The sequence below is a fragment of the Microcaecilia unicolor genome, chromosome 2, assembly GCF_901765095.1.
Source record: "Microcaecilia unicolor chromosome 2, aMicUni1.1, whole genome shotgun sequence".
Lineage (NCBI taxonomy): Eukaryota > Metazoa > Chordata > Amphibia > Gymnophiona > Siphonopidae > Microcaecilia > Microcaecilia unicolor.
In genome coordinates, this window is record NC_044032.1 from 32,012,315 (window position 1) to 32,035,623 (window position 23,309).

The 23,309-nt window shown below is 45.7% G+C and overlaps 1 protein-coding gene across 1 annotated transcript in view; it reads right to left on the reverse strand.

The window, feature by feature from the left end:
• Positions 1 to 23,309, reverse strand: part of LOC115461842 (CUGBP Elav-like family member 4) — a 198,824-nt gene that overhangs the window by 147,329 nt on the left and 28,186 nt on the right. Inside the window, exon 3 of the mRNA XM_030191900.1 lies at positions 13,853 to 13,932. Coding sequence (XP_030047760.1) covers positions 13,853 to 13,932 — 80 coding nt within the window. The remainder of the gene's footprint in view (positions 1 to 13,852; positions 13,933 to 23,309) is intronic.

The window sequence follows — 23,309 nt, forward strand, 5'->3', positions numbered from 1 at the left end:
CTGCAACTGTTGCCATGGAAACCCAACAGGGAAAAAAAAAGTCTCTCTTATGGAAAGGAGAGGGATAGAGCTCCGATCTGAAATAATTCCCTTTTGGGGAAGAGCGAGTGACAGAGGCAGCTCTGTTCCTGTTAATTTTCGCAGTACAGCTGTCAGCGGGTCTGTAACTAGTTCTCCGAGAAGCCAACGCATCCCATCCACACATTAACTGTTCAGTTAACAGGGGTTCACTGCAGCTCTTCCCTCACAGCGCTGATGTTTCCCCGGCAATTTATGAAAGTGTACACAAATCTAATTACAAGCCCCACTGCTTCCCATTTACATGGAGCTGCTCAAGTTCACAGCTGTTTATATCACAATAATTGTTGAAAATATCTCAGCTGATCTATGGCTCCCTAAGCCCTGCTCAACAATGCGCTGTGCAAGTCTCGTACAGTACGCCATTGAGACCGGCAACCCCTTCTATAATGATTCTCAAGAGCCCTGCGCGAAGCTCGGGTTCGTGGATTCATCGGAGGGGGGGGGGGGGAACGAGTGGATTATTTCCCTTTTCAAACGTCTCTCTTTTCCAGCCATGCTTTTTTCGTTTGCTGCCGAAGGGTCAAGTTTGGGGAATAAATACCACCTAAGTAGACGCTTATTTTGCTCTCTTAAAGTAAGTGCTTCCTTAAAAAATGATTTTCACAATGCAACCTATGATTCTCCAAGCTAATAAGCCAACCCAGAAGATGAATATTTAAAGTGGGCTCTCTTTAGGGGTTATGATGTGGGGTGGGGGGGCGATGTGACAGAAGTCTACAAAATACTGAGTGGTGTAGAACAGGTACATAAGTACATAAGTAATGCCACACCGGGAAAAGACCAAGGGTCCATCGAGCCCAGCATCCTGTCCACGACAGCGGCCAATCCAGGCCAAGGGCACCTGGCAAGCTTCCCAAATGTACAAACATTCTATACAATCAAGCCACTGTGACATCACTAATGAGGTTGGCTCTTATTGGTGGAATGAGCCACTATGACATCACAATAGGTTAAATCACTGCTCTATGTAATAAAAGTGAGCCAAGTAGAGGACATAAGTACATAAGTAATGCCGCACTGGGAAAAGACCAAGGATCCATTGAGCCCAGCGTCCTGTCCACGACAGCGGCCAATCCAGGCCAAGAGCACCTGGCAAGCTTCCCAAACGTACAAACATTCTATACATGTTATTCCCGGAATTGTGGATTTTTCCCCAAGTCCATTTGGTAGCGATTTATGGACTTGTCCTTTAGGAAACCGTCTAACCCCTTTTTAAACTCTGCCAAGCTAACCGCCTTCACCACGTTCTCCGGCAACGAACTCCAGAGTTTAATTATACATTGGGTGAAGAAACATTTTCTCCGATTTGTTTTAAATTTACTACATTGTAGCTTTATCGCATGCCCCCTAGTCCTAGTATTTTTGGAAAGCGTGAACAGATGCTTCACATCCACCTGTTCCACTCCACTCATTATTTTATATACCTCTATCATGTCTCCCCTCAGCCGTCTCTTCTCCAAGCTGAAAAGCCCTAGCCTCCTTAATCTTTCTTCATAGGGAAGTCGTCCCATCCCCGCTATCATTTTAGTCGCCCTTCTCTGCACCTTTTCCAATTCTACTATATCTTTCTTGAGATGCGGCGACCAGAATTGAACACAATACTCAAGGTGCGGTCGCACCATGGAGCGATATAACGGCATTATAACATCCTCACACCTGTTTTCCATACCTTTCCTAACGCAGTTTTTTACTCTTTGAAAAAGTACAAAGACTAGGGGACACTCCAGGAAGTCACAGAGTACTACTTTTAAAATGAACAAGAAGAAATATTTTTTTTTCACTCAACAAATAGTTAAGCTCCGAAACTCATTCCCCGATGATGTGGTATCAGCGGTTGGTGTATCTGGGTTAAAAAAAAAGTTTTGGACAAGTTCCTGGAGGAAAAGTCTAGAGTCTGCTACTGAGATAGACACGGGGAAAGCCACTGCTCGTGCCTGGGATCAGCAGCATGAATCGTGCTACTATTTGGGATTCTGTCAGTTACTTGTCACCTGACTTGGCCACTGTTGGAAGCAGGATACTGGGCTAGATAGATGAACCATTGGTCTGACCCAGTATGGCTACTCTTATGTTCTTATGAATGAAGGAGGGGAAGAATAAAATGCTCGGGCAGTCAAGAAGGTGGGAACTGAGGTCAAGACCCCAAATCAATCAGCAATGCCATTAATGTTCACCTCTTGAACTTGATTAAAGCAACTTCTCACTGTCCCTCCTGCTGAGCCACATAGCTTACTGGCAGGAGCACTTCACTCCTATGTACTTAGTGAGAGCTTGCTATGCCTCACTTGTCTGTTACCAGCATAGCCCTTCAGCAGCAGTGACAAGCAATAATTAGCAAAAAGCCATTCAGTATTCCCTGGCATACTGTGTCAAGCTGACTCAAATGGAAATTGTGGCTTTTATAGAAGCCCTGGACCTGGCAAATCTTGCTTTGCTGAAGCAGCCACAGCAGGAAATGTCATGACGGGTACACCAGTAACCTGTCTCAGGGAGAGATGCTCAAAGCAAGCCAGGCTTGCAACGTATCATTTAGATTGGTTTTAACCAGTCTAAACGAAACGTTATTGTGTACCTAATGCACAAAGGCTTTCAGCATCGTGACCGAAAGCCCTATGCAAATGAGCTCACTAGTATTCAAATGAGGTCATTAGCGATTCCCTCCAATGCTCAGAAAACGGTGCATGGAAACCCCATGCCCACCCACCAAAAACCTACCAACAGCTCTGGAGCTGACATTTCAGTGGAAACAATGGTTAAAAAAGCAAAGTGATTCCAATTGATGGCGTGTTGGGCTGAAGGCCATGAAAAGCACAGCTCCGGAGCTGTTGGTAGGTTTTAGTCTAGTTTGCAAGACAGGTTTGCTTTGAATGAAAGGTTTGCTCCCCTTATCAGTTTATAACCACGTTTCCTAACACGGAGGAAGCACGGCTGAACGGCACACCTCCCTGCACCAATTCTGCCACCCGAACATTGCTAAACAGATTCTGCTCCTCAATCACCACTTCGCTTCCCAGACTTCACTCTGCCAGACTGGGAGTCTGTGGAAAAAGTCTCTGGTGTGGACAAACAAAACAGCAGATCAAGATAAACGTGAAGATTTTATTGATATCATATACCAGTGGAGGAGTGGCCTAGTGGTTAGGGTGGTGGACTTTGGTCCTGAGAAACTGAGTTTGATTCCTGGCACAGGCAGCTCCTTGTGACTCTGGGCAAGTCACTTACCCCTCGCCTGCTGCATTGCGCCTGCCATGAGTGGGAAAAGCGCCAAATGTAACAAAAAAAATAAATAAATAAATACCAGAATATTGCCTGACACAGGCTGTGTTTCACCCAAAGGGGCTGTGTCAGGGGCTAAATTATTGATTGTGCAGAAATACAACACATCAAACATAAAGGACATATACTAAAAAACCAGCAAGGTGACCACAACTATTGTATAACGATCAACCAAACAGCTCACAACTCTGATCATTGATTAAAAACATTACTTGCCAGCCTCAGATGTTATACTCAGGTCCATTAGAATAGTATGCAGACAGGTGAACCCAGGCTTCTCTCTCCCCCTACCTGTTACACTTGGGGAGGAAACTGAGAGCCCTCCGAAACTCACTGTACCCACATATTTGTGCCCCCTTCACTCGTAAGGGCTATGGTGGTGGTGTACAGTTGGGGGTAGTGGGTTTTGGGGGGCTCAGTAGACAAGGTAAGGGAGCAATGGTGAGATTGTACTTGGGAGCATTTTATGAAGTTCACTGCATTGCCCCCTAGGGTGCCTTATTGCTTTCCTGGGATGTCTACTAAAAATGCTGGCTCCTCCTACATCATAATGGCTTGATTTTGTGCGTTTTGCACTTGGATGTTTTTTTTTTTTTTGAAAATGGCCCAAAAAACAAAAAGTCCAAATCACAAAACCTTGTTCAAAGCAGTATTAAAAAAAAAAAAGACATTTTTCTTTTTTGAGAATGACCTTCTGTCCTATTCAGATTTTGGACGTTTTTTTTTTGCAAAATGTCCAAAGTTGGATTTAGACATCAAAAATGCCCCTCCAGGTATTCTATTCTATTCTACTCTCGTCTTATAATCTGTGGTATCTCCAAAAGGATCCACTGTGGATCACAGCATAAGAAGCATCACAATTAGATGGAATATAGTTTAGGATTAGTTAGTCTTTAGTTTAGAATTAAATTGACTCAGATTTACTTCTGGTCTTGGAAACTGTTAAGGCTTTGTTATTATCTTGTTTTGATTTATATTTTCTGTTATTTTGGCTCTTCATTCTTCAGAAATTGTAACTTTTTAGGCTTGTCTGTTTGGTGTTCTGCTTGTTTTATCTGTTATTATTGTTTTTTCACTTTTTTCATTGATTTTACTGTAAACTGCTTTGCAGTTTTTAACTGAAGATGGCATATCTAGAACTTAAACTCAAAATTCAGTAGTACGCCAAGACAGTGCCAGGCCTTTTGGCATGCAGTGAGTTTGAATTTTGCCTGTTTGACTGAGGAAAGGTCAATGCAGGAAACCATCAGCCTTTTTTTTTAGCCATTTTTCCTTGGGCACGTCAAGTATAATCCATGATTATTTACTGCTCTGTTGTGCAGTACAATGTTCCTCACATGGCAATGATAATACATCTCAGTACCTCCCGCTAATCTGTTGTCATTGCTCTTTTAATACAACTCAGTCCTGATCTGTAGCTGAAAACCAACACTTTAATTCCAGTCCTGGAGTCCCCCACACCTCTTAAGAAGGCACTTTAATTCTAACTGGAGTGAAACACGGGACAGCAGATAATGTTTGCAAGGTCTATCTAGCCATCCTAGTTGGTCTTTTCCATGCAATATACCAGCAGGAAATGGCAGTAAGTAGCTGCAGTGAATCGTAGATCCAAATGACAAAAGGAACACAGTATCCACCTGTAACTGTAGATACAAATAACTTTATTGAAAAAGCAACTTCTGACAGCAGTGTGAATCTATGCTGTCCAACCATTTAGGTGTCACAATGAATGCCCTACATGTTTTGGCATATCAGTGCTTGAAATGGGGCAAATTAAATGTTGCTTCAGCAACACAGGTTACACCTTCACAGAAAATGCTCAGTGCTTCAAAGGTTGCCTAGAGTGAGTTTCCCTGCTTCAAATGCCACCAGATTTGATTCACATTGGGCTTACATTGGGTGAGAGAGCACAGAATGAGTGATTTGGTGGGGATCAGTGCCGTAGCGCACCCCCCCTCCCGGGTGCAGCACGGCGCCCCCCCTCGGCGCGCCCCCTCCCCCCCGGAGCGCATTCTTACTTGCATTAGGAAGCAAGGGGTGGGCGAGAGGGCCGATCCATCCGCCCCCGAGTGCACGTCGCTGGGAGCTGCGTCGGCTTCGCTGGTTCCTTGCTCTCTCTGCCCCGGAACAGGAAGTAACCTGTTTCGGGGCAGAGGGAGCAGGGAACTGGCGGAGCCAACCCCCCCAGCAGCGTGCACCCGGGACGGGCCGCCCCACTGCCCCCCCTTCCTACGCCACTGGTGGGGATTGAATAGGATTGAATAAGATTAATCGATCAATGAAACAGGATACACGAGATACCTGTGCAATTCCTTCTAAGCACAGGTAGAGAGGTGTGGTAGCCGTGTTAGTCCACTCTTAATAATTCTAAGCACAGAGAAAGCATTTGCAATCAATGCATTTTTTGGAGTGGAGGAGGAGCCTAATGGTTGGTGTAGTGGCATGAGAACCAGGGGAACTGGATTTGATTCCACTGCAGCTCTTTGTGATTCTGAGCAAGTCACTCAACTTTCCATTGCCCCAGGTACAAAATAAGTACCTGTATAGAATACGTAAACCACTTTGATTGCAACCACAGAAAGGCAGTATATCAAATCCCCTCTCCTTGCCCTATGCAGCTAGGCTCATATTTGGAAAAACGCATTTTGACAGCGCCAAACCACTCCATGAAAAACTGCACTGGCCCCCAATCAAAGAACGTATCGCTTTCAAAATCTGCATGACAGTTCATAAAATTATTTACGGCGAGGCCCCAGGATATATGGCAGACCTCATCGACCTGCCAAACAGAAACACCATAAAATCAGCACGATCGTACCTAAACCTCCACTACCCAAGCAGCAAAGGACTCAAATACAAATCCACTTATGCATCCAGCTTTTCCTACTTAAGCGCACAACTATGGAACGCACTGCCAAAAGCAGTAAAAACTACGCTCGACCACCTAAATTTCCGAAAAGCACTAAAAACAGACCTGTTCAGAAAAGCATACCCCACCGACCCAACTTAAAAAACCTGGATACCAACGACATAATGTAACTAAAGACCGAAATGGACATATCCCAACTCTTCCTCTCCCTCTCTAAGTTCCCCCAATGTATTTACCATACATGTACCTCATTCTAACATATTATCACCTTGTATTTGTTCATACCTTGTATTTGTTCATACCGGAACCGGCTAACGCCGTTTACGGTACTATGTAAGCCACATTGAGCCTGCAAAAAGGTGGGATAATGTGGGATACAAATGTAACAAATAAATAAATAAATAAATATGTATCTTCCTTATGGAATGCATTACCTAATGAGCTGCATGCCATAATGGATTTTTGTGTGCTTCAAAAGGGACTGGAAGGTCGTCTACATTGGCTGACATTTAGGGGGAGATTCTATATATGGCACCTAAAAAGTTGGCATGGAAAGGGGGAAGGGAAACGGGACTTGATATACCACCTTTCTGAGGTTTTTTGCAACTACATTCAAAGTGGTCTACATATATTCAGGTACTTATTTTTGTACCAGGGGCAATGGAGGGTTAAGTGACTTGCCCAGAGTCACAAGAAGCTGCAGTGGGAATCAAACCCAGTTCCCCAGGATCAGTGTCCACTGCACTAACCACTAGGCTACTCCTCCACTAGCAACAGTCCATGTAGAAGCCTGCCCTTGCAGGACATCAGACTCAGAGAAACAGAAGCCTGCATGGCTGCCTTGCTGATCTGCAAGGGCAGGCTTCTATATGAAATGTTGCTAGTGGAATAGCAACATTAACATTCCATGTAGAATCTCAAACAGTAGCAACATTCCAGAATCTCAGATAGTAGCAACAGCAACATTCCATGTAGAATCTCAAACAGTAGCAACATTCCAGAATCTCAGATAGTAGCAACAGCAACATTCCATGTAGAATCTCAAATAGGGAAAGGGAAATAGGGCTTGATATACCGCCTTTCTGAGGTTTTTGCAACTACATTCAAAGCGGTTTACATATATTCAGGTACTCATTTTGTAGCAGGGGCAATGGAGGGTTAAGTGACTTGCCCAGAGTCACAAGGAGCTGCAGTGGAAATTGAACTCAGTTCCCCAGGATCAAAGTCCATTGCACTAACCACTAGGCTACTCCTCCACTCCATTCCAGTCCTATCAGTGCCAACTAAGCATGTTCTATAAGCGGTGCCTAGATTTAGGTGCGGTATATAGAATATGCTTAGTTGATAGCTCAGTACCTAAAACTATGTGCCTCCATTAACACCAATAAAAATGTGGTGTAAATCCTGGCACGTAGATATAGGCGCACTGGGCCATGTTCTAGAACTATGCACAAAAATTTCAGTATGCCTACAAAATGCCCAATTCCCTGCCTATAACCATACCCCCTTTTGCCTGCGCACATTAGAAGTTGGGCGAACAGAATGTGCTCAGCGAGTTGTGCACGTAAATTCTAATTATTATCAATTAGTGCTTATTATTGCTGGTTAAGAGCTGTTATCAACGCTGATTAACTTGTTAAGCCAATTAAGATGTGCCTCGTTACAGAATATGCTTGGATTTCAGCGTGGAGCTCTAGGTGTGCTATATAGAATCAGGGAGTTCATGACTGAACACTATTTTGAACCTGACTCTTCCATTTATATGAACTTTGATATTGTTATTCAATGTTATGTTTTGTCATGATAGATGCTTTGAAACGTTCATTGTAATTCGCTATGAATCCTGGGCAAGTAGGTGAGACATGAATGCCTTATAAATTTATTTATTTGTTGCATTTGTATCCCACATTTTCCCACCTATTTGCAGGCTCAATTTGGCTTACATGTTGCCGTAGTGGCAAACGCCATTTCCGGAATGAGAAATACAATTGAGATTGCATTAGAGTTAATAAGTGACAGAGTAAATTAAGCAGGTCAGGTATAGAGAGTTCATTTCCGGACTGAGACATAAAGTGGTATTACGTTAGAGTTCATTGGTGACAGAATGAATGAAGAAGTCAAGTGTAGAGAGTTCGGTATTGTCTAGTTCTGGCGAAGTTTCGTTGTCTGGTATTTAGGATGGATCGTTGCGGTATGCCTGTTTGAACAGGCTGGTTTTTAGTGATTGTCGGAAGTTTGTTTAGGTCGTGCATTGTTTTTATAAATATATTTCAAGCATATTAATTAGGAACATTCTACAAACCTTATTGGCTAGGAGGGTTAGATGTATTTGATGCCTAGTTTTGCGCTCTTCTCCACACCTTACCTACTGGTGGTTGCTCAGGCCCAGAGCTTCCTCCTGTTGGTAGCAGTGGCTCTGGCACAGTATTCCTAACGCCAATAGCATAGCATCCCTCCCCCCATCTCGGTCAGTTTCTTCTTAGCATTCAGCTTTCTCAATCCTTCCCTTACTAGCAGTCTCACCACTTACACTTATGACGTCCAGCATTGTCATCGCTCTGTCCATCCTTCTTCCTGCCTAAATTGGTGCCACTTTTCCATTGATTGGAAAGGAGGAACACTCCATCTTTTGCTATGTGTATGGCTCTTCCCCACCTTGTGAGTTGTTTCTTAGAGAAGCAAGCTCTATCTTTTTCCCTGGTTCTTTCCAACTCTTCCTTTCATTGCCGTCATTTCTCATTCCTCTAGGTTTTCTCAATTCTTAATGTTTTTCACTCAGCCACTCCATTTTCTTCTCTTCTACTCCTCCATTACTTTTCATTCTTACTCATCCTAACTACCTCCTTCGTCCGTAGACTTCCTTCTTTCCTTAACCCTTTCTGCCACCAAGTCTCTACTTCTGCCTTCCATAACACCTGACCTCCCTCTCCTTGTCCCTTCCCTAGCATCCAATGTGAGTCAGAATGGTCCCGGAGGACTGGAGAAGAGAAGATGTGGTCCCTCTCCACAAAAGCGAAAGTAAGGAAAAGGTTGGGAACTTACAAGCCGGTAAGTCTGACTTCTGTAGTAAAGTAAATTAATGGAAATGCTCTTAAAAAGGAGACTAGTAAAGTTTTTGGAATCCAGTGGATTACAGGACTCAAGGCAACATGGTTTCACTAGAGGCAGGTCTTGTCAGACAAATCTGATTAATTTCTTTGACTGGGTGACCAAAGATTTGGATTGAGGTGTATTTAGATTTTAGCAAAGCCTTTGACATGGTTCCACTTAGGCGACTAATAAATAAACTGAGTGCCCATGGTATAGGCCCTAAAGTGACTGACTGGGTTGGAAGCTGGGTGAGTAGAATGTGACAAAGGGTTGTGGTCAATGGAGCTCATTCTGAGTAAAAGAATGTTACCAGTGGTGTGCCGCAAGGTTCGGTACTTAGGCCAGTTCTTTTTAACATTTTTGTAAGCGATATTGCTAAAGGGCTGTCTGGTAAGGTTTGCCTCTTTGCAGATAATAACAAAATCTGCAATAGGGTAGAAACCCCTGATGGTGTGGATAACATGAGGAAGGACTTATCGAAGCTAGAAAAATGGTCTGGAATTTGGCAGTTACAATTTAATGCTAAAAAATGCAGGGTCATGCACTTGGGCTGTAGAAAACCATGAGAATGGTACAGTGTAGGGGGTGAAGAACATTTGTGCTTAAAAGAGGAGTGGGCAGGGCCGTGCCTAGGGTCTCCGGCGCCCCCCTGCAGTTGCCCCCCCCCCGAAAACGATCACTACACTTCCCGCCCTCCTCTCCCCAGATCCTTTTCCTTTTTTTTTTGTTTAAATTTACCTCTGTCCGGCGGCAGCGTAGCGTTAGTGAGAAGGAGGCGGCGCTCCCCCGCCCCGACGTGTCAGTCTTCCCTTCGCTCAGTGTCCCGCCTTCTTCTGATGTCATTTCTGATGTCAGAAGAAGGCGGAACTGAGCGAAGGGAAGACTGACACGTTGGGGCGGGGGAGCGCCGCCTCCTCACTAACGCTACGCTGCCGCCGGACAGAGGTAAATTTAAACAAAAAAAAAAAAGGAAAAGGATCTGGAGAGAAGAGGGCGAGGTAAGCATGGTGCGGCGGGGCACCCCCCAGAGGATGGCGCCCTCCTGCCATGCTTACCTCGCTTACCGTGTTGGCACGGCCCTGGGAGTGGGACTTGGTTTTGATCGTATGTGATGATCTTAAGGTGGCCACACAAGGAGAAAAGGTGACGGCAAAAGCTAGAAGGATGCTTGGGTGCATAGGGAGAGGAATGGCCAGTAGGAAAAAGGAGGTGATGATGCCCCTGGATAAGACTCCGTTGAAATGTCATTTCGAATATTGTGTATAATTCTGGAGATCGCACCATCAAAAAGATATAAACAGGATGGAGTTGGTATAGAGGGTGGCTACTAAAATAGGCAGTGGTCTTCATCATTAAGTGTATGGAGACAGACTTAAAATCTCAGTATGTATACTTTGGAAGAAAGGCAGGAGAGGGGAGATATGATAGAGATATTGAAATACCTACGTGGCATAACTGCACAGGAGGTGAGTCTCTTGCAATTGAAAGGAAGATCTGGAATGAGGGGGCATAGGATGAGGGTGAAAAGGGATAGACTCAGAAGTAACTTGAGAAAATAATTCTTCATGGAAAGGATGGTGAATTTTTTTGGAACGGCCTCCCAGTGGAAGTGGTGGAGAGGAATACAGTTTCTGAATTCAAGAGAGCTTGAGACAAGTACACAGGATCTCTAAGGAGTGATAGAGTAGATGGAATGGATGGGCAGACTGGACAGGCTAAATGCTCTTTATCCGCCTATTTTTCTCTGTTTCTTTTGCATCTTCTCCCTATTTCCTTCCAAAGTATCTGTCTACTGTATTATTCACTCCCTACCCCATTAGTTGCTCCCTTTCTCTCCATATGTCCCCTCTTTTCATCTGACCCCTTCCCTTGCATCCATGCCCCTGTATTTGCCTCCCATTTCCCCATCAACTACACTTCCTTCCCTGTCTCTCTCCAATAACTTGAGTCGTGGGAGCCCATCCTGTGATCCAGACAATTTTGCCAGCAGTACATACATTTTCCAAACTCGTCAATGGCACTTCCTCCTGATCCTATATAATAAAAAGCACCTCCAACGTTCTGAAGCTGACTCCGTGGCACTGTGGCATTGTAGGATTCGTAAGTCTGTAGTTCAGCATTTGATTGGCTCTCACTGTCCCCACCCTCACGTCAAGGGAACGGAACGCTGCATAGTTGCCAAGCAAACAAACGCGATGTCACAGGAACGAAGAACCAATCAGCTGTCTGTCAAAAACGCCCAACCCGCCTGCCCGGTCCGTCATTGCCACCCAGCGATTCTCCTCTCTCCCCTGCCCCCCTCCAGGCACCCACCGAGTCTCTGTCGCTCCTTTGAAAGCCCTGCCTGTCTGTAGCCTTCCCTTCCAGTTTGTTCTCTCAGAGTCCTGCCCTCGCGGAAAGAGGAAATGACGTCGGAAGGTGGGACTCGGAGGGAACAAACTCGAAGGTAAGGCTACAGACGGGCAGGGCTTTCAAAGGAGCGAAGGAGACTCGGTGGGTGCCTGGAGGGGGGGCAGGGGAGAGAGGAGAATCGCTGGGTGGCTACAGGGGGGCCAGGGGACAGAGGAGAATCACTGGGTGCCTGGAGAAGGGGGGCAGGGGAGAAAGGAGAATCACTGGGTGGCTGGAGGGGGGCAGGGGAGAGAGGAGAATTGCTGGGTGGCTGGGGGGCAGGGGAGAGAGGAGAATTGCTGGGTGGCTACGGGGGGGGGCAGGGGACAGAGGAGAATCGCTGGGTGCCTGGAGGGGGAGCAGGGGAGAGAGAAGAATCGCTGAGTGGCTGGAGGGGGGGGGGGGGCAGGGGACAGAGGAGACAGTCTCACTTTCTCTCTGTCACACACACACACACTCGCACATTCACTCTCTAGCTCTCACACACAGTCACTGTCAAACATACATACTCCGAGGAAAACCTTGCTAGCGCCCATTTCATTTCTGTAAGAAACAGGCCTTTTTTTACTAGTTATCTCATAATTCATGAGCTCAACAACAGCAGTTCATGAGTTTTCAACAATACTGGCCAGGGCGGCTTGGAAGAAGCAGAGCAGCTAGGAGCCACAGGACATGCTTCAATTGATCTTCCTGCTGGGTCCTGCACAGAGTGTGTATCCGAACTGAGCACACCCCTGTACCTTAGAGGAACAGGTCTGCAAGTCCTGCCGCCAAAGCTCCATGTGCCTCCATTGTTGCATTTTTTGCTCCCCCAGCTCCTGAAATTTTGAACTGGTTTATCTAATAGTAAACCTGATCCTGTGGTTCACAAGGTTTGATTTAAAAAACACTGCTGTAGAATGTAGGATACTATCCAGCTTATTTTCGAAGGAGAAGGGCGCCCATCTTCCGACACAAATCGGGAGATGGCCAGCCATCTCCCAAACCCGGCCAAATCGGTGTAATGGAAAGCCAATTTTGGCCGGCTTCAACTGCTTTCCGTCGTGGAGCCGGCGCAAGTTCAAGGGGGCGTGTCGGCAGTGTATTGAAGGCGGGGCAGGGGCGTGGTTAAGAGATGGCCAGCTTCGGCCGATAATGGAAAAAAGAAAGCCGGCCCTGACGAGCATTTGGCCAACTTTACTTGGTCCCTTTTTTGTTCACGATCAAGCCTTGAAAAGGTGCCGGAACTGACCAGATGACCACCAGAGGGAATCGGGGATCACCTCCCCTTACTCCCCCAGTGGTCACCAATCCCCTTCCACCCCCCCCCCCCCCAAAAAAAAAAAAATTAAAACACATTTTTTTGCCAGCCTCTATACGAGCCTCAAATGTCATACCCAGCTCCATCATAGCACTATGCAGGTCCCTGGAGCAGTTTTTAGTGGGGACTGCAGTGCACTTCAGGCAGGCGGACCCAGCCCCCCCCTACCTGTTACACTTGTGGTGATAAATGTGAGCCCTCCAAAACCCACCCAAAACCCACTGTACCCACATCTAGGTGCCCCCCGCTACTCTTTAAGGGCTATGGTAGTGTTGTACAGTTGTGAGTAGTGGGTTTGGGGGTGCTCAGCACACAAGGTAAGGGAGCTATGCACCTGGGAGCAATTTGTGAAGTCCACTGCAGTGCCCTCTAGGGTGCCCGGTTGGTGTCCTGGCATGTGAGGGGGACCAGTGCACTACAAATGCTGGCTCCTCCCACTACCAAATGGCTTGGATTTGGCCGGTTTTGAGATGGGCGTCCTTAGTTTCCATTATCGGCGAAAACCAACGTCAGCCATCTCTAAGGGCAGTCATCACAAAGGTCAACCCAAATGTTGAGATTTGGCTGTCCCTGACCGTATTATCGAAACGAAAGATGGCCGCCCATCTTATTTCGATAATACGGTTGGGGCTGCCCCTTTATGGGGCCGTCCTTAGAGATGGGCACCCTTATAGATGGCTGGCCCCGTTCGATTATGCCCCTCTATACTTTACTATACTTTCGGAGTTTTCTATCCCGTTGTTTTTCCAAAAAGATTCAGAGCAGTTTACATATTTATACACAAACTCCAATAATAAGGGTACGTAATATAAAGACATTGTATGTGATGTTGGCACAATACTCACTGGCATTGTCTGACTGCCATGCAAGGCATTGATTGCTGCCTGGGCTTCTGCATGCGATGAATATTTCACAAATGCACATCCTGTAGAAGAGAAAGAAAATGTCAACACAGTGCTTTGTATGGTTTGTGAGCACACATTTGAATTACTTGACACAGCAGTGTTATAGAACAACACACATTTTAGAATACTGCAAAATCTAGAGATCAAAATTGAATTCCTTTCTACATAAACCACTGTGCAATGTTGCGTTAGTCACTAAACGGTGCTGTATTTAAGTGAAATCGCTGTACATTGACCTACCAAAGGTCGTTGAAGCCTAGAATCCTGTTTCCAACAGTGGCCAATCCAGGTCACAAGTACCTGGCTAAGTCCCAATAGAGTAAAATATATTTTCTGCTGCTCATCCCAGGAATAAGCAGTGGACTTCCCCAAGTCCATCATAGTAATGGCTTATGGACTTTTCTTTCAGGAACTTGTCAAACCTTTTTAAAACCCTGCTAAGCTAATTGCTTTTACCACATTCTTTGACAATGTATTCTAGAGTTTAATTTCATATGTTTAATTGTAACCCACCTAGTTAATATGTGGGCTAGAAATGTGTAAAACAAATAATAACTAAATAAATAAAATATTGTGCGTCAGCTCAATATTGTATGACCTATGGAGGAATACATTTATAGACAACTTAGAAAGTCAACAGATGTTCTGAATTTGTCTGTATAAGCCTTCCTGTCCTTGGTGTGACCCCTGACGCAGGTGCGGCAGCACCGAAACACGGCCCGTGTCGGGTCTCCCTTCAATCTCATTAAAAAGTTTCCAATATAAGTATTGTGTCCCTTTTGTTTTTAAAGGCCCTTTGTGCTTTTTTTTTTTTTTTTTTAGCTTGGACTTTGCTTGTGCTTAGCTCCCTCTCTTTGTCACACTATACCCCACCCACAACCACGCCCCCTTTTCAAATATGCGACTTAGACTTTACGCGCACCACATTACAGAATACACTTAGCAAGTGTATTAATGCCAGTTAGTGTTGATAATTGCTTGTTAATTAACAGTGCTGAATAGCTAGTTAGCAAATTAAGGTACACACACTGTTATAGAATATGCTTCGATTTCCATGCAGAAATTAAGGCACGATAAATAGAATTTGGGGGTAACTGTCTGCTTCTTCTTTTAAAACTAGAAAGTGAGCCGGTGGTGGGAGGCGGGGCTGGTGGTTGGGAGGCGGGGATAGTGCTGGGCAGACTTATACGGTCTGTGCCAGAGCCAGTGGTTGGGAGGCGGGGCTGGTGGTTGGGAGGCGGGGATAGTGCTGGGCAGACTTATACGGTCTGTGCACTGAAGAGCACAGGTACAAATCAAAGTAGGGTATACACAAAAAGTAGCACATATGAGTTGTCTTGTTGGGCAGGCTGGATGGACCGTGCAGGTCTTTTTCTGCCGTCATCTACTATGTTACTATCAAACCAATCTGTCTACTATTTTCAGTTTTAATATGGATTGGAGCAAGGTCATCTAATATCATCTGAATACATTGTCTCCAGGTTTTTTCAAAACTGAGAGGATCTACAGCAACCCAAGGTTGATCAAACTTATATTCCAAAATAAAGTCTCATCTATTTTCCCTCTAGAGGAGAATTGTACTTTAGGCTTAACTATTTTCTCCTTAGGGCGAGCCCAACAGTTTTTAAAGCGGAGCATAAAATGGTCAGACCAAATCACCATTGAGCAAACTGCTTCTGAGAAGATAGTGAGGCCTAATTTAAGGCCAGACGAATGCATATTAAGGAAATAGGTCTAAATGGTGATCCTTCTCATGAGTAGTTTGTGATGGAGGTAAATAATAACTAAATACATCCAAATATTAAAACAAGATCTTTAACCTTAGAATCAACGTAATCCTCCAGATAAATATTTATCATCTCCTAAAATCAAATTACATATTGAATGTATACAATTCCGAACAAAAAAGTCATAAAAATCTTCCTTTGCTAAGGACCAACTTCCAAGAGGGCAAAAAAAACATAAAACATGTAAGGAAAGAAAATTGATGGCAATCTCACACTTGACCAAAATATCTAGGTCACAGCTAATAAAAGAATTTAAAACCTTTATCCTAAGATCCTCTCTAAAAACAATAGCTACTCCTCTCGCTTTCTTCTCATGTGATAAAGAAGCAATTTGGTAACCCTTTGTCACGGTTGTGGCCCTGCCCTTATGTTCAGACCTACTGTTTCTCTGTATCTAGCTCTGTGACCTCTTCAGGCTGCCTTTTTTTCCTGTTGTTGTTCTTCTTGTTAGCCAAGCCTCGCTTTGGTCTCCCTGCTTCATTTCCTACTTGTGACATCATCAGCCTACTCCTTTATAAGGACCCAGGGAGCTTTCCTGCGTTGCCTTTGCAACAGGTCTATTTTCCTTTTCTTGTTGTACTGTTGTTTGATTCTGAGGGAAATGGTCGTCTTGTTAAGCTGTGTCTCTGTGGCACAGCCCTGAGCCCTGTGTGAGTGGTTTTGGTTTGAATCTGTATGGATTACTTTCCTGTTAGGTTTGCTCTCAAGCAAAGCCCTCTTTTGTTTCTCTGTGTGTGTTGTTCTGCTTTAAATCTATATGGATTACTAGCCTGTTAACTTTGCTTCCAAGCAAAGCCCCGTTCTATTTTTCTGTGTGTGGTTCTGGTTTCAACCTGAATAGATTCCTTCCTTGTTATCTAGGCTCTCCAGCATAAGCCTGTTCTGTTTCCTTGTGTGGTTTCCCTTGTTACCTTTCACTGTTCAGAGAGCTGGTTGTTGCCAGCCCAGCTGCTTTCCTTGATTACTTTGCTTCTGTGCAGCTGGGTGTGCCCTGTCTCTGCCTGCCTTTTCTTTCCCTACCTGGCTCTGTGTGCTGGCTGAGTTCTGGTAAGAACATTGTTTTTCCTTTTGTTTGCTTTATACCTTTGCTTGCAGTGTAAACCCTGCTTCTTTCTGATGTGTTTTAGAAGTAGCCCTTCCCTTTAGCCTGCTTTAACTCTTTGCTGTGTCTGTCTCCTGATTCTTGTGAGCAGTCCTCCTTATCTGATTTGTGTATGTAAAGGCAGCTTTCCCTGTTGGCTTGCTTTTCCCTTTGTCTCTAGTGTCTGTTGTTTGACTCTGCGGCACAGCCTTGTGTATTCTTATGAGTGGCTTCCCTTTACCTTTGAGTCCTGTATGGCCAGCCTTGTGTATTCTTATGAGTGGCTTCCCATGACCCTTGAGTGCTGTGTGGCACAGCCTTGTGTATTCTTATGAGTGGCTTCCCTTTACCTTTGAGTCCTGTATGGTCAGCCTTGTGTATGCTTGTGAGTGGATTCCCTTGACGCTTGAGTGCTGTGTGGTACAGCCTTGTGTATTCCTGTAAGTGGCTTCCCTTTACTTTTGAGAGCTGTATGGTACAGCCTAGAGTGTTCCTTCATGAGTGGCTTCCCTTATCCTTGAGTGCCGTGTGGCACAGCCTTGTGTATTCCTATGAGTGGCTTCCCTTTTTTCCTTGAGTGCCTGGTGGCACACAATTGAGTATTCCTTTGAGTGGCTTCCCTCTTCCCTGAGTGCTGTATGGTAAAGCTTAGAGTGTTCCTTCATGAGTGGCTTCCCTTATCCTTGAGTGTTGTGTGGCATAGCCGTGAGTATTCCTTTGTGTGGCCTTCTCTTGAGCTTTTCCGGTGTACTTTCTGTTTGAGTTCTCTCTGTGAGGTTTCTGGTTGTGTTTAAGTGGATTGCTTATTCGTTTAGCTGTGACTACTAGCGCAGCTTTGAGTGGTCTCTCTGTGTGGCATGAGTGGGCCATTCTTCCGTTTAGCTGTGTCTACTAGCACAGTCCTGTGCATCCTCTCTGTTTGATTCTGTTTGAGTGGGTGGTTATTCTGTTTGCTGTGACTACTAGCTCAGCCTTGAGCTACCTCTCTGTCAGGGGGATGATCAAAAGTCAATGTGAGCGTGCAAGCCCATTAGCGACATTTTTGCGCACGCTTTTAACAATGTGGGATGATCAACGTGGTTACCGCCATAAACTGCAAGCGCGCCAGGCACTTGTGCACATGACATTTAAATGTAGTCAATCTCATGTAAATAAGGTCATTTCACGTTCTTCCTGGATGATCAAAAGCTAGCGCCTCATGAACAGAGGTGTTGAAAGCCGCTATGCAGAAAAAAAGTGCCGCAGAATAATGCCAGGTCCTAGCTGGCATTCTTGTGGTTCAGGTCCCACCCTGAAAAAAAAACTTCAAAAACTTTTTTTATTTTTTTAGAGTATATTCTTCGCTATGCCTCCATCCCTGTGACGGCAGTTGAGGATGTCCAAAATGTGGATGTTCTTGTGAGAAGGACATCTGTGTCTTTGCTATGTTTCTGACACCTTTTTTATTTATTTAGTTGGATTTTGGATCACAAGTAGCAGCAGTTGGATTTGAACTGGCCACCTCTGGATTACAAGACCAGTGCTCTAACCACTAGGCCACTCCATGCCTTTGAAATTTGGCCATCCCTGTGTGTGTGTGTGTATGTGTGTGGGGGGCAGTATGCAGGCCTCTGGGGGGGGAGGGGGGGGGTATGTGTGTCAGCGCAGAGGCATAACGAAGGCATGGACATTCTTCTTTCAAACATTTTGGACATCCTCAACTGCCTCCCAAAGGGATGGCCAAATTTCAAAGAAGTGGAGGAGCGGCCTAGTGGTTAAAGCACTGGTTTTGCAATCCAGAAGTGGCCGGTTCAAATCCCACTGCTGCTACCTGTGATCCAAAATCCAAATAAATAAAGGGGGTGTCAGAGGCATGGCAGGCATGGATGTCCTTCTCATAAACATGCACATTTTGGACGTCCTCAACTGCCGTTGCAGATGGTCGGCACGGTTCGATTCTTCCCTGTTTTATGACAGGACACGACGACAAAATGACAAGCAGCCCTACGCACATACGTGCAGTTCATAGCCTAGTGCACCTGATTAGTGCACATGCGTCCCGGATACTTAGCTTCATTTTAACTACGCTGAAGCGCCGCTACACCGCTGCATATATCTGCATACATTAACTTCTGATCATGCCATAGTGCAACACCGTGCTACTACGGCATTGGAAGAGCGGTATTTCCAGAGCGCTATCTAAAATAGCGCCGAGGTTTGATCATCTGCTTGTGTGTGATTTCTGTTTGACTTGGTTAGGATTATTCGTTTATAGCTGTGGATCTAGCACAGCCCTGAGTGTCCTCTCTGTTTAGTTCTGTTTGTGCTTGAGTGGGTGGTTCTTCTGTTTAGCTGTGACTACTAGCCCAGCCCTGTGCTACCTCTCTGTGTGATGTCTGTGTGACTTGGTTAGGACTATTCATTTATAGCTAGGGTTCTAAGCCCAGTCCTGTGCTGCCTTCCTGTGTGGGTTTTTTAATCTTTTCCTTGTGGTTTCTACTATGTGAGTCTAAGTGGGGTTATCTTTTCCCCTTCAGTTTCTTTGTGCCTGTGGGTAGGATCTTTTGACCCCTCGTTTGTGGCACTGTTTAGTAACATAGTAACATAACATAGTAGATGACGGCAGAAAAAGACCTGCATGGTCCATCCAGTCTGCCCAACAAAAAACCTATAAGTGTATACCTTACCTTGAATTTGTACCTGTCCTTTTCAGGGCACAGACCATATAAGTCTGCCCAGCAGTATTTCCCGCCTCCCAACTACCAGTCCCGCCTCCCATCACCGGCTATGGTACAGACCGTATAAGTCTGCCCTCCCCTATCCTTGCCTCCCAACCACCACCCACTTGCTCAAGAGATTCCATTCTGTTTCTTTTGCCTTCCCTCTGGTATGATTCGGTTCCAGTTTGGCCGTGAGGCCCGTACGCTTGGACTCTGTACGAGTGGGTTCCATATCGGCCATGAGGCTCGCCTGAGTGATCTACCTCCCTTTTCTGGTGGTGCTTGTTGCTTGTCTTGAGTGTGCTGTCTATTTGCCATGTCTGGTATCTTGTTTGTATTCAGTGCCTGGTTTGCCTGTGCTCTGCGCCTCCCCAGAGGACTTGTGTGCTGTAGCCTGGCTGCAGTCCATTCCGGGTTCTGTGACACCCTTAGGACAAAGCTCATTAATTATTGGGTCATTAGCAGAATTAAACCAAGTTTCTGTTATAAAACAACAACCTGACTGATGTTCCTTCAGCCAGGCCTTAATTATATAGGTTTTATTGCAAGCCACGTGTGCATTAATATAATAGCATAAAAAAAGAAAAGTAATTATATCTAATATCTTGCCATGGTAGAATTCTCTTTAATTTGACCCTGTTCTTAATGGTCATTTTTTTCTTATTAAAGGATCTTTGCTGTCGTTTCTGTCTAGAGACATTAAGGACCTCAATTTGTCTTGGTAGAGCTACAGCACAGTCCACTAGATACCTAGCTGAAGCAAATTAGAATGTGTAGTAGCATAATTCGTAAAAGATGGGCAAGAAGTGTAAAAATTGAAAATATTTCTCTCGGTACAGAAAGTACATTCAACTTATAAGTGCATTCACTCTGCAGCTCCTCAGTACCTCTCCACTCTCATCTCTACCTACACTCCTCCCCGAGAAATCTGTTCACTAGGTAAATCTGTCTTATCTGCACCCTTCTCTTCCACCACTAACTCCAGACTCCGTTCCTTTTATCTTGCCTGGAATAGACTTCCTGAGCCGGTACGTCAAACTCCATCTCTGGCCGTCTTCAAATCTAAGCTAAAAGCCCACCTTTTTGATGCTGCTTTTAACTCCTAACCCTTACTCACTTGTTCAGTACCCTTATTTTATCATTCCCACCTTAGTAATTGCCTTTTCTGTTATTTGTCCTGTTTGTCTGTCCTAATTAGATTGTAAGCTCTGTCAAGCAGGGACTGTCTCTTCATGTTGAAGTGTACAGGACTGCGTACATCTAGTAGCGCTATAGAAATGATAAGTAGTAGTAGTACACCACTGAAAATGTGGTGCAAATCCCTGCACATAGATTTATGCACACTGGGCCATATTCTATAATTACGCATGTACATTTTGGAATGCCCACAAAATGCTTATTTCTCCTCCCCTAGCCATGCCCCTTTTGAATTGCATGCATTAAAATTTAGACAAAGTTAATTACAGAATACGTTTAGGGGCCCTTTTACTAAGATGCGCTGAAAAATGGTCTACGTTGGTGTAGGTGTGTGTTTTGGATGCGTGCAGGTTCATTTTTCAGCGCGCCTGGAAAAAGACCTCTTTTTGCGGCCGAAAATGGATGTGCGGCAAAATTCAAACCAGTGCACATCCATTTCTGGCCTGATACCTTACTGGCACCCATTGACTTGGCGGTAAGGTCTCACACACTAACTGGGCGGTAAGCGTCAGCGTGAGCAAACTGCTGATTACCGCCGCTTGACGCGCGTCAAAAATGGAATTACCGCCCGGGGCAGTAGTTCCAATTTGGCGCGTGTTGGATGTGCGTTGGCAACTATCCGGGCCATAATCGAACGGGGCCGGCCATCTCCGGGGCTGGCCCCTTAAAGTGGCGTCTCCAACCATATTATCAAAAAAGATGGCCAGCCATCTTTCGTTTCGATAATATGGTCGTGGCCGGCCGAATCTCAACATTTGGGCCGGCCTTAAAGATCGCCGGTGTTAGAGATGGTCGCCATTGGTTTTCCCCGATAATGGAAACTCATGGCGGCCATCTCAAACCTGGCCAAATCCAAGGCACTTGATCGTGGGAGCAGCCAGCATTCGTAGTGCACTGGTCCCCCCTCACATGCCAGGACACCAACCGGGCACCCTAAGGGGCACTGCAGTGAACTTCACAAATTGCTCCCAGGTACATAGCTCTATTACCTTGGGTGCTGAGCCCCCCAAACCCCCCCCAAACCCATTGCCCACAACTGTACACCACTACCATAGCCCTTAGGGATGAAGGGGGGGCACCTATATGTGGGTAAAGTGGGTTTGGGGGGGGGGGTTTGGAGGGCTCCCATTTATCACCACAAGTGAAACAGGTAGGGGGGGTTGGGCCTGGGTCCACCTGCCTGAAGTGCACTGCACCCACTAAAAACTGCTCCAGGGACCTGCATACTGCTGTCAGGGAGCTGGGTATGACATCTGAGGCTGGCATAGAGGCTGGCAAAAAAGGGGTTTTTTTTTTGTTTTTTTGGATGGGAGGAGGTTGGTGATCACTGGGGGAGTAAGGGGAGGTGATCCCCGATTCCCTACAGTGGTCATTTGGTCAGTTGGAACCCCTTTTTGAAGCTTGGACGTGAAAAAAAAGGGACCAAGTAAAGCCGGCGAAATGCTCGTCAAGCCTGGCTTTTTTTTCCCATTATCAGGCGAAGCCGGCCATCTCGTGAGCACGCCCCTGTCCTGCCTTCACTACCCTACCAACATGCCCCCTTGATGTTTCGCCGGCTCCACGACGGAAAGCAGTTGAACCCAGCCAAAATCGACTTTCGATTATACCGATTTCGCTGGGTTCAGGAAATTGCCGGCCATCTCCCGATTTGTGTTGGAAGATGGCCGGCGATCACTTTTGAAAATGAGCTGGCATATGTCTTAGTAAAAGGGCCCCTTAGTGAGTTGTGTGTGTAAATTCTTATTATTGCCAATTAGTGCTCATTATTGCTTGTTAGGTGCTGTTATCAATGTTGATTAGCTTGTTAAACCAATTAACTTATGCGCGCTGTTATAGGATACGCCTTGATTTTGGTGTGGATCTCTAGGCATCCTATATAGAATCTGGCAGTAAGCGTATTCAGTAACATACTGCGCCTAAATTCTAATGCGCGTAGTTTAAAAAGAGGCGTGGTCATGGCCAGGGAAATGGGAGTTTCGTAGGCATTCCAAAATTTCCAGGCACTGCTATAGAATATGTCCCAGTGTGCGTAAATCTACGTGCAGGGAATTACACCACATTTTCCTTAGTGTAAAAGGAAGCGCCTAGTTTTAGGCGCTGAGATATCAACTAAGCGTATTCTATATATCGTGCCTAAGCTAGATGCCACTAATACAATATGCTTAGCAGGGGCATAGCCAGACTTCAACCGTAAGGGGGTCCAGAGCTGAGGTGAAGGGGCACATTTTAGCCCCCCCCCGCCGGTGCCGCCGACCACCCCCCCATTGCTGACACCGACCCCCCCCGCCCGCCATTGCCGACACCTCCAACAACTTTGACCCCCCCCTGCCGATGACCCTCTCGACCCCCCGCCCGCTGTCACTTAACACCTTTCTTCCTTCGTTTGGTTTCTGATTGAGTCTGACGTCCAGACTCACAGAAACAGAACGAAGTCTTGCGATCTGCAGGGCTTTGTTCTGTTTCTGTGAGTCTGACATCCTGCACGTTGTACTGGCGGAGGTTGGGGTCCCTGCCAGCAAAGGTAGCAGGCGGCGGGTTGGCGGCAGGAGGGGGGGGGGTTGAGAGGGTCGCCGGCAGGGGGTCCAGGGCCAAATCTGCGGGGGCCCAGGCCCCCGTGGCCCCATAGCAGCTAA